This window comes from Hyperolius riggenbachi, chromosome 8, assembly GCF_040937935.1.
Source record: "Hyperolius riggenbachi isolate aHypRig1 chromosome 8, aHypRig1.pri, whole genome shotgun sequence".
In the NCBI taxonomy this organism is placed as follows: Eukaryota; Metazoa; Chordata; class Amphibia; order Anura; family Hyperoliidae; genus Hyperolius; species Hyperolius riggenbachi.
The window spans coordinates 137,570,541-137,583,100 of NC_090653.1; the positions used below are offsets into that span (position 1 = coordinate 137,570,541).

A 12,560-nucleotide genomic window follows, 5' to 3' on the forward strand; every position below is an offset into this window, starting at 1 on the left:
TGGAAGGTATAGGGAAATCGCAAAGCGATTGAAAAAGCACTTTGTATAGCGATTTCCTGAACGCTTTTATGAATAAATGCATTGTATTTATTCATTTTCGGGTTGAAGAGTTCACTTCCTGACTGACGTATAAAAGCGCTTTTCTAAGCACAAATCGCAGGGAAAAGCTCTTCAAAAATCACAGTATAAATCGATCAACGCTTGCAATAGCGCTGCAGATGTGAACAAAGCCTCAGAGATGATTCTAGCTGTATCATAGTTTGCACAAGAGAAGTGCATGTTCAGGAGAAATTCATTATTGTATTGTCAAGTACATCTGAAAGTCCATCTGGGTCTCAACAGCATTATTATTATGTATTATTTAGTATTTATATAGGGCCAACATCTTCCGCAGCGCTGTACAGAGTAGATTGTCTTGTCACTTAACTGTCCCTCTGAGGGGCTCACAATCTAATCCCTACCACAGTTCTATGTATGTATTGGGTAGTGTATGTATTGTGGTCTAGGGCCAATTTTAGGGGGAAGCCAATTAACTTATCTGTATGTTTTTGGGGTGTGTGAGGAAACTGGAGTACCCGGAGGAAACCCATGCAGACACGGGGCGAACATATAAACTCCTTGCAGATGTTGACCTGGCTGGGATTTGAACCGGGCATTACCTAACATTTGTAACCTGCTCTAAAATGTAGTGTAAACAAACTCCTGTCCAGCGAGCTACAGTAGCAGGGAAACCAATTTAGTATCTGCAGCAATTCTAATCTCCCTTTCTCTCTCTTGTTGCTTGTACTGATTCCATAAATCTATCTACATTTTTCTTCAAAATGCTTTTTATTATTTTCACATTTATTTTACAGTCTGGAAAAAGAAAAGCGGACACATCAGCAGACAGCGCACGAAAGGATGCAAAAAAAGTAAAGTCTTAAAACAATTAAACCTTTTGTTGAAGCTACTGTTACAAACCTGCTATCTTTGTGCTTTGTTAGACCTCTATGAAAAATGTCTTAAAGTGTCTTCACAATTTATGTTTTTTTATGTTATTAAAAATATTTCAAATTTTAGTTACAGACTAAGTCCTAATATTGCTGGAAACTATGACATCAGCACACCATTTGGTGTTCTGTTTGGTATACAGTACACCTCCAGGTTCCCATCTTCTTCCTTCAAAAACCAGCTATGCGGAGCAGGAATCCTTGTTTTATTTTCACACACCAATTAAATGATGACAGCAGGCTGGCTGTCTCATGTGGCATCTGCTGTTAGGATTTCTTTGCAATAGTATACAATTGTATATGCACAGATAAACAAGGCAGAAAGCTGAAATAACCTTTGCTCAAATATTTTTAGATGTTACTTAGAGGAAATTGCTTTTTTCAGCTAAAGTGGAACTTTATTTATAAAAGAGCCATGTTGCCTTCTACCAGTCACCTTTGGAGCAAAATATCACAGCTGTTAAAGAGAGTCTAAAGCGAGAATAGATCTCGCTTCAGACCTCACATATAGCAGGGGCACGTGTGCCCCTGCTAAAACGCCGCTATCCCGCGGCTTAACGGGGGTCCCTGTCCCCCCAAATCCCCTTCGTAATGCGGGGGAGCGCTTCCCCATTGGGGCAGGGCTAACCGCTGCAGCCCTGCCCCAGGCGCGTATCTCCGCCTCTCCCCTGCCCCTCTCAGTCTTCCTTCACTGAGAGGGGCGGGGGAGAGGCGGCGATGCGCGTCTGATAGACGCGACTGGAGGCAGGGCTGCGGCCGTTAGCCCTTGCCTCCAGGAAGCAAAGTCCACGACCAACTTTGCGACCAACTTTTGCGGGGGGTGGGTTGGGGGTGAAGGGACCCCCGTTTAGCCGCGGGATAGCAGCGTTTTAGCAGGGGCACACGTGCCCCTGCTATATATGAGAGCTGAAGCGAGATTTAGTCTCGCTTCAGTGTCTCTTTTAAATTAAATCCAAAAATGTGCATAGGATTTATGGCTCCTGGAAGTTGGAGCTTATAGACTGGAGCTTATAGATACTGTTGCTTCTGTTTCACGAGGAGAGCAGTGTACATGCTTCTTTTGCCTGTGTGTAGTGGGGGAGCAACATTTGCGCCATGCATGGCACATTAAAAGAGCAAGAGGGTACATTTTTTTGGCAACAGGATTTTTGCACTTTAATCAGATGTTAACAATTTTTCTTTTATTCATGGAAGCCTACTTCCAATAAAGCTACTAAGTAAGGCATGCTACATTTTTGTTGCTTGAACTTATAATTTGGGGTCATCTTCCTCCTTTGGAAGGGATTAATTATATTGTTTTTTAAAATAATTTTTTCTTAGTTATGAATAGACATGGCCCCTGATCGGGGTCATGTCCATTCATTGTAGGCACTGTTATTGGTTCGGGGAAACCTTGGTTCCCTTCTCCAACCGCTGACACGGAAATACCGCTGAGTACGAACGGCAGTCGTGAGCACCCGCCGATTAAACACTGGAATGAGAATACTTGTCTAGATAGGCTTAAGTGGTTAAGTCAGTACCGAAACATTGCAGGGATTTTTACATCAATGAGTGAGGTGTCCTGGTTTATTTGTCTGGGGCTGCAGCAGCCTATTAGGTTTGAAGACCTGACACTTTCATAAATAATTATGAAAGTTCTTATCTGTATTCTGCAATGAGCTCCAGCCAAAACATTATTTTTAGTATTACTTGGAGTCATGTGAAGAATGCCTTAAAAATAAATGTACACTTTAAGACACTTTTATAAGTAAGGCCTGTTGTCTCTTAATGTATTGCTTTATTGTAAGTTCCTAGAAGAAAAACTATTACTTGTGGCAAAACTTGTATATTTTTCAATGTCTTTTCCTAAAACACACGCCCTGTTATATTTTATGCTTCCCCATATCAGCTTTGACTGTATTTTGTGAATTTCATATATTTCATAATGAAGCTGTCCTGGTTTTAGGCAAGTGCAGAAAGTTTTAGCTTTTGTATGTTTTATACTGTATGCAGTTGCTTTAAAATAAAATATAATTTGATGAGTTGTCTCTGTATTCTATTAGATTTGAAGGCTTTACACACAATTGAGAATATGTTCCTGGTAAGATTATTAACATCTCTTCTTCATACTATATGTACACGTTTAGTACTGTTTCTTGCAGAAATGATTTCCTGCAGAAGCTGTTTACTACTTTTCATATACAAAATACACTAAATACATAATTACTGTATATTTCAGACTATAAGACGCTTTTTCTCCCCCAAAAGTGGTGGGGAAAAGTAGGTGCATCTTATAGCTTGAATGTGCGGCCATGTCCCCCCCCCCCCCCAGAAAGAAGTGCAAGCAAGGGCAGACCAGAGTGCGCTTACTTACACAGTCCTGGCTCCGAGTCCTGCATCCTCCTTCTTCATCTTTCCTGCAGCCAGCTGACAGGGATCTATTTTCACAGGCTTTTATTCGTGCGCTGATGGTGGCTGACATTGGTGCATATGTGCACCGGCTCTCTGGCTCCAGCCCGGTCTATGGCCGCGTCTCATCTGTGCGCCCAGTCCCCCCCCCCCCCATCCACAGCAGCTTTTCCAATGGGGATGTCGCGTTCCACCGCCGGCTCCCTTTACTAATCAGACGGGGGCGCTGCCCCAGACCACCAATCACAGCCACCCTCTGCCTCCTTTCCTGATTGGCCATGATGGTCTCGCCAGCGGGACCAAGACTCCGTCACTGTGGAAATCACTGCAGTGATGGACAGAGGTCACAGGGTTTGGAAAGATGACACAAGTGGACATAATAATTGGGGGGAAAAGGTCTATAAGATGCCCTTGCACCATAGATGCACTAGGTTTAGCATGTTTTTTTCCCCTGGATTTTGTCCTCAAAACCTATGCGTCTTATAGTCCGGTGCGTCTTATAGTCCGAAAAATACTCTGGGCCAGGGTTCCTCAAACACCTGTACAAATATTTACATGCTTTGTTAGTTACTGAAAAATGTTTTACCTTCCCTTCAAAAGTAAGTACAGAGAAACATGTCTACTGCTTAGCACAAAAGGTGAACTAATTCTATGTTTGAGTACACTATCCACTCTACTTTTGAATTATTACCTTTTATTTAAAAAAAAAAAAGGTCAGTTTTTTGTAGTTTTTCTTTAAAAACTGGTGACCATAGAAATATATAGAAATTATTTTATTTCAGAAACCTCTTATGTGCAAGTAAATGGCACTTAAAATCTAAAAACTGGATATTTTACACATGTATTAACACAGCAAATGGAATTGAAGTGCTGTAGTTAAAATTTTCTGACCAGACAATCAGAGTGAATACAGACAACTCTCCTGTTGTATCAAGAGGTTTGCATAGCCAAGCAAACTAAAAGCATGAAAAGAGACAATAATGTTTTATGCTTTTATGTCCCTCTTTCCAATAAGCAATGTTTTAAGTAGACACACAGGTACTTTTTTTATTTATTAAAAAACTCCGCTCAGTGGCGTTTTGAAGGACAAATCAGATTTTTTAATAGTGTCTATTTATTATATGACAAGTCTTTTGTGTTGTACATGATAAAGCAGAATGTCTAGACTGTTTGTCAAAGTCATCAGTTTAGAAGCAGAAAACAATAAATAGGACAGATAAAAACGAGAATTCCAAGAAATCGAAGTTTTAAAGGTCTTAAAGTAGTGATCATCTCCTGAAACTTTCTGAAAATGTTGTTGAATGTGGGTATAAAGGCCACCATACACAGGGAGGGTAATTCACTAAAAACCTGAAGACATCACCGAAAAATTTAACAGTACATTTAAAAGCCAAAACCCATTGTGATTGTGAATGCGCATGGCCAATAATGGCTGTACAGGAATTCACTATGTATTCTTTCCACCGGTGATGCTAAATAGCGCGAGAGGCTACTTTGGCAATTTTCTTTTCATACTAAAAAATAAATTGGCATTATTTACATTTGGGAAAATGTTTGTTAAACATCCCTGCACTATTCATACAAAGATGTTTTATTAAATACATATTTTTTATTGAAATAATTAAAAAAATGTGTGGCCTCCTCACCGCATACATCTATAAGGGGTGCCAGGTAAAATGGGCGCAAGGAAATGCAGATAGTAGAATATCGTTAATTGTACTGATGTTTTTCTATCTTTGATCCCCGATAGTAGAATGTTGGTAATTGCACCGATGTTCTGCTTGCTCCCAATGTAACCTAATTCTTACACTAACCCTCCCCTATCTAGGCCTAACACTAACCTCCCTCCACCTACTCCTAACACTAACTTTCCCCAGCAGGGTGGCGTAGTGGTTAGCACTCTCTCCTTGCAGTGCTAGGTTCCTGGTTCGAATTGACAGCCAGGTCACCATCTACAAGGAGTTTGTATGTTCTCCCTGTGTCTGTGTGGGTTTCCTCCGGGCACCCCGATTTCCTCCCACATTTCAAAAACATACAGATAAGTTAACCTCCCTGGTGGTAAGCCCGATCTGAGCACTGGCTGTGATCTCCATGTGCGCAGTGGTAAGCCCGAACTCAGGTCGGGCTGTCAAAAATCTACCTCCTGCTCTCTTGAACAGGCTTCTCCCCCCCCCCCCCCCCGAACCTTTTTGTCTACTTTTTCGGCCGCCGGGATCCCCAAGTCCCCTCTATTCTTCCGGGGACCCGGCGTCCAATCAGTGCACGTCGGCGGTGGGGGCGGGGCTATTTTTTAAAGTGGACCTGAAGAGGTCCAAAACAAGTGTAAAAGATTAAGAGTCAAATCGTTCTGTGTATCCGTATATATATATATATATATATATATATATATATATACACACATGTACATACAGGTACATGCATGCACATACATACATGTACATACATGTACATACATACATGTATGTACTACATACATACATGTACTACATACATGTATGTACGTACACGTATGTACATGCATGTATGTACGTTGATGTATGTACGTGCATGTATGTACGTGTATGTATGTGTATGTATGTTCGTACGTACGTATGTACGTACGTATATGTATGTATGTACATATATGTATGTACGTATGTACATGTATGTACATGTTGTTTGTATGTACATGTATATATAGAGAGAGTTTAGCCTCATTTGTGTCTAATCACAATAACAGTAATTTGATCTCCCCCCTGTGTCACCTGACTGCCATGGCAGAGATGGCAGAAAAGCTTATTTGAAAGCACAGGATGGTAACAATATAGCCATTTGGTTCCCAACTGCTTCTGAGCTAAGTGCTTCTGCTATATTGTTACCGATTTTTGCCCTGATTTTGACTACTCTCTTATTTGTACAGTTTCAAAATTTTTAAGTGTCTTCATAAATTTAATTAATCCACAAAATTTGTGTTCTAGTCTTTTATTTATATGCTGAATGTCTACCAGGCTTTTATTCTGTCATATTTTGGTAAATTATGACTTGGAGGCCAAAAATTCTAAAAAAAAATGTACTGCTTTTGACTCATAATTCCAGACACAAATGCACCACCAGGGAGGTTTATTGGCTTCCCCCTAAATTGGCCCTAGACTATGATACATGCACTACACAATACATACAGTGGGATGTGAAAGTTTGGGCAACCTTGTTAATCGACATGATTTTCCTGTATAAATCGTTGGTCGTTACGATAAAAAATGTCAGTTAAATACCGTATATACTCGCATACAAGCCGAATTGTTGACCCCCAAAAAGGGGGCCAAAAGTTGGGGGGTCGGCTTGTATGCGAGTCTTGGGTGGTGGTTGGTGGTCGGTGGTCCGTGGCCCCCCTCTTGCCCGCTCCCTCCGCGGCCCCCCCGCCTGCTCCCTCCGCAGTGAAATGGAGTTTATTGGATTTACAGAAAGTGTGCAATAATTGTTTAAACAAAATTAGGCACATGCATAAATTTGGGCACCACAAAAAGAAAAAAAAGAAATCACTATTTAGTAGATCTTCCTTTTGTAGAAATTACAGCCTCTAAACACTTCCTGTAGGTTCCAATGAGAGTCTGGATTCTGGTTGAAGGATGACTTCCAAGCATGGACTGCTCTCTTTAACTCACAACACAGACTTTCAATTATATTCAGGTCCGGGGACTGAGATGGCCATTCCAGAACGTTGTACTTGTTCCTCTGCATGAATGCCTTAGTTGATTTTGAGCAGTTTTTAGTGTTGTTGTATTGTTGAAAGATCCAGCCCCGGCACAGCTTCAGCTTTGTCACTGATTCCTGGACATTGGTCTCCAGAATCTGCTAATACTGAGTGGAATCCATGTGTCCTAACTTTGACAAGATTCCCAGTCCCTGCACTGGCCACACAGGCCCACGGCATGATGGAACCACCACCATATTTTACTGTGGGTAGCAGGTGTTTTTCTTGGAATGCTGTTCTCTTTTTCCTCTATGCATAATGCCCCTTGTTATGCCCAAATAACTCAATTTTAGTTTCATCAGTTCCCAGCACCTTATTCCAAAAAGCTGGCTTGTCCAAATGTACTTTAGCTTAACTCAAGCAGCTCTGTTTGTGCTGTGGGTGGAGAAAAGGCTTCCTCTGCATCACTCTCGCATACAGAATCTCCATGTGTAAAGTGCGCCGAATGGTTGAACGATGCACAATGTCTCTATCTGCAGGAAAATAATGTTGTAGGTCTTTGGTGCTGGTCTGTGGGTTGAATCTGACTGTTTGTCTTTCTGAGATTTTTCTTGGTCTGCCACTTCGAGCCTTAACTTGAACTGAGCCTGTGGTCTTCCATTTACTTAATATATTTCTAACTGTGGAAACAGACAGCTGAAATCTCTGAAACAGCTTTCTGTATCCTTCCCCTAAACCATGATGGTGAACAAACTTTGCCTTCAGGTCATTTGAGAGTTGTTTTGAGACCGCCATGTTGCTACTTTTCAGAGAAAGTTAAAAGAGGAGGGAAACTTACAATTGACCCCTTAAATACTCTTTCTCGTAATTGGATTCACCTGTGTATGTAGGTTAGGTGTCACTTAGCTTACCAAGCCAATTTGCTTGCTAAAAGTTCCAAAAATTAGTTCTAAAGGTTGTGGAATCAATTAAATAACAACAGTACCCAAATGTATGTACCTGCCTAAATGTGTTTAAACAATTATTGCACACTTTCTGTAAATCCAATAAACTTCATTTCACTTCTCAAATATCACTGTGTGTGTCACTTATATGATATATTTAACTGACATTTTTTTATCGAAACAACCAACGATTTATACAAAAAAATCATGACGATTAACGAGGTTGCCCAAACTTTCGCATCCCACTGTACATAGACATATGACCATAGTAGGGACTAGATTATGAGCTCCTCTGAGGGACAGTTAGAGACAAGACAATATACTTTGTACAGCACTGTGTAATATGTCGGTGTTATATAAATACTTAAAGAGACACTGAAGCGAAAAAAAAAATTATGATATTATGATTTGTATGTGTAGTACAGCTAAGAAATAAAACATTAAGATCAGATACATCAGTCTAATTGTCTCCAGTACAGGAAGAGTTAAGAAACTCCAGTTGTTATCTCTATGCAAAAAAGCCATTAAGCTCTACGACTTTCAAAGTCGTGGAGAGGGCTGTTTTCTGACTTTTATTATCTCAACTGTTCCTGAACTATTTACTTTTTCTCTGCCAGAGGAGAGGACATTAGTTCACTGTCTGCTCTGAAAGAATCATTTTGAAAGCTGAGTGTTGTGTAATCTGCACATATTATAGAATGATGCAATGTTAGAAAAAACACTATATACCTGAAAATAAAAATATGAGAATATTTTATTTGCTGCTAATCTTCTAGTAATTATTCATAGTACACAACCAATTCACTATATCATATTTTTTTATCGCTTCAGTGTCTCTTTAAATAAATAAATGATATGCCTATGCCTATTACAAACATCCCTTCCTACCCTGAACGTCTGTTAAGCAGCTAATTTGCAATTTACATGCTAAAGCTAGTAATTACAAAGGCTACCAGTTCCACAGCCGCAACTTACCTGAAAAGCTGTAAAGAAGCTCCATCCTCATACTGCTAGACCTTTCTGCAGCCTTTGATACAGTTGACCATGACATCTTGATAAACAGGCTACAGGAATACTGCGGCATTGATGGCATAGTTCTTCAGTGGTTCCAATCCTTCTTGAGTGGCAGAACCCACAAAGTGTCTATGGGGCCCTTCCTGTCCACCCCTGTATCACTTAGGTATGGGGTGCCCCAGGGCTCAATCCTCTCTCCCCTGCTTTTCACGATTTACATGTTACCGCTGGGAAAACTAATCCAAAAACATGGCCTGACATACCACTGCTATGCAGACGACACTCAACTATATCTTTCCTTCAAGCCTGGTGTGACAGACCCAACTCTAACTATAAACGCCTGCTTACGTGAACTACAGCAATGGATGAATGACAACTGGCTGAAACTAAATGCAGACAAAACTGAAGTCCTTCTGATAGGAGGGCAGAGCATGATAACAAAACAACTTAACTTGCAGTCTTCACCACTGGGAATGGGAGGCACGGATCTGCGCAGCTCTGATCATGTGCGTAGCCTGGGAGTTCTAATTGATTGGGATTTAAACTTCAGAACTCAAATCTCTGCTGTGGTGAAATCATCCTATTTTCACCTGAAGAACATTGCAAAAATCAAGCACCTCATACCCCCAGAAGATCTGCCAACCTTAGTCCACGCCTTCATCACATCCCGACTGGACTACTGCAATGCTCTCTACACTGGCCTTCCAAAAAAGGTCTTGTACCGACTACAGCTGATACAGAATACTGCTGCCAGACTGCTAACCAACCAACCCCGTCACTGCCACATAATGCCAGTCCTGCACTCCCTTCACTGGCTACCTATAGAATGGAGGGTCCTATTCAAGATCGGCCTACTGACATTTAAATCCCTGAATAATTTAGGCCCTGGATACATGAAAGATATGTTGCAGCTGCGTAGCAATCCCCGCATTCTCAGATCAACAGGTTCTAATAATCTAGTCATACCCAGAGTCCACTTGGAAACTTTTGGTCCCAGAGCCTTCTGTCATGCTGCCCCTACATACCTCAACAGATCAGGACAGCTCCATCCCTGGACGTGTTTAAATCCAGACTGAAAACCCACCTGTTCAGTTTGGCATTTGCAGAAATATAACTTTTGTTGTGTGAATACTTGTGTGAATACTTCATCCTACTAATTACTGAATCTGAGAGAGCCTAAGCGCTTTGAGTCCTATGGGAGAAAAGCGCTATAGAAATGTTATTGTATTATTGTATTGTATTTAGGTCAATTTGCCATAGCATCTGTAAAGCTACTTGTAACTTTAGTTACCTATTAACATACCTTGTCCTCTCAGCCTCTCTCCACCTCCCCACTTTACACTAACATGATCTCTGCAATTACCAACTACACTCTCTTAGCCCTTACTGAAACATGGCTAACTCCATCAGACTCGGTTTACTCCATGGCTCTCCTTTTTGTGGACTTAATTTTATTAAAACTTGTAGATCGGACAACAAATGTGAGTGTGGGATGGGTAATATTTCTGGACACGATTTCTTTAAACCGCTCCCTCCACTGCCCTCCATTCTCTCACTTCTTTTGAGTTTCATGCTGTTTGTTAATTAATTTCCTCACCACTTCCTAATTACAGAAATCTACCAAACCTCTGGTCCAGTCTCCCTTTTCTCAACCAGTTCACTGTATGACTCCCCCGGCATCTTTCCACCAATATAACTTTCAATTATCATAGGCGAGGTCGATATCTCCATATCTATCTGACTGTAACAGTCCCACTGCCTCTAAACTCGTTACTAAGCTCTTCTAATGATTTCTCTCAATGGTCATCCATATAAATGGCCATACGCTAAATTTCAGCTTTACTTGTATCTGCTCTGTCATAAACTTTATAAACTCCTCTATTCCTCCTCCAAACACAACCTTGTAACCTTCACACTCAGTACTGCACTCCCTCCCCCACCCTGCATGGTTTTACACTCACTTGAACAGAAACTAAAGTGATGTGGACCTCCTCTCCCTTTCTGATTCTCATGTCTCATTTCCACCACTCTACCTCTGCTTTTTTCTCTCTTAGCTGTACTCAATCCTTCATGTCAACAAGCTCAAAGGGAGCACAGCACAGAATAGAAAGAACAGAGAGAGTGTGTACCAGTTAAACAGAGCAATGACGGGAGTGGTCATTCAAAATGTCATGACTTACCAAAAGCAATTTGTAATACTAAAAGGCCGTTGGATTACAGCCTGGTCACATTTGTATGAAATGTTTTTTGTTATTTATTTACAAAAAGTAAAAATACAAAATTCTGCTCTCGTATGGGTAAGAGAAAGTCATACTTAAAGGGACACTCTGGCGAAAAATTGTAAAATTTAAAATATGTGCAAACACATACAAATAAAAAGTATGTTTTTTCCAGAGTAAAATGAGCCATAAATTACTTTTCTCCTATGTTGCTGTCACTTACAGTAGGTACTACAAATCTGACAGAACTGACAGGTTTTGGACTAGTCAATCTCTTCATAGGAGATTCTCAGCAAGGCTTTTATTCTTTATAAAGATATTCCCTAAAAAGGATTTAAACAATGATGCTGGCCAGCCATACTGCTTGCTACACAGTTTTGTGGCAGTTGGACAGAGCAACTGCCATTCACAAAGTGCTTTTCAAAATAAATAAACCCTGAGAATCCCCCATGAGGAGATGAACTAGTCCGGTTCTGTCAGATTTCTACTACCTACTGTAAGTGACAGCAACATAGGAGAAAAGTAATTTATGGCTCATTTTACTCTGGAAAAACGTACTTCTTATTTGTAAATCTTTGCACATATGTTTATTTATACAATTTTTGGCGATAGTGCCCCTTCAAAAATGGGCATGGGAGGTTCACAAGGTAACTGGACAGAGGCGCTGTGACTGACAAATCTTACACTAATGCCAACCACAAGTGCATGTTCAATCTCATTGAGTTCAGTGGCAAACATCCAGATTAAACCAGACTATGCAAAATCCCCCCCCCCCCCCCCCAATCTGCAGGGTACAGAGCCTACATAGCTACCAGTCTCCAACAGAGCATCCTGCAAAACTCTATGTGCTGCCTCCTCGAGTGGGTAGTTGATTCATTTGCTGTGAGTGGCCACCAGGTCACAGTCCCCAGGGTTGCACCCAACGGTGACAAGCATAACAGGTAGACATGCAGCGTAGACAGAGCAAGGTTGATATTTGACTGAAAGCTAGTAGGGGAGTGTTAGAATAAGGATACTGATCAAGGTCAAGACTAGTGATTGACTGAACAAAGTCAGGGTTCAGGCGGAGGTCCATACTGGTGGCTGGCAGAGCAAAATCAGAGTACAGGCAGAGACCAAGACTGAGAGCTGGCAGGGTTGAGGCAATAGGTAAGGTCATGGTTGACCGAGTTTGGAGATGGCAACAGGCAGAACAGAACTGAAGGCCAAGACTGACAGCTGGCTGGAGCCCAGAACCTGAGCAGAGCATGGAGTATAACAGGCTTTTAGTGTGACACTAAACAGAAACTTTGAAAGACAATAGGCCTTCTCAGGGTGATAAATTGCAATGGTAATG

General features: G+C 41.1%; 1 protein-coding gene across 5 annotated transcripts in view; it reads left to right on the forward strand.

Moving 5' to 3' along the window:
* SMARCA1 (SWI/SNF related, matrix associated, actin dependent regulator of chromatin, subfamily a, member 1) overlaps positions 1 to 3,010 on the forward strand; it is a 254,961-nt gene extending 251,951 nt beyond the window's left edge. For all 5 annotated transcript variants that reach the window (XM_068251160.1, XM_068251157.1, XM_068251159.1 and 2 more), the window contains one exon: positions 855 to 3,010. In XM_068251160.1, coding sequence (XP_068107261.1) covers positions 855 to 923 — 69 coding nt within the window. In that variant the 3' untranslated portion in view covers positions 924 to 3,010. The remainder of the gene's footprint in view (positions 1 to 854) is intronic.
* Positions 3,011 to 12,560: the final 9,550 nt, after the last annotated feature.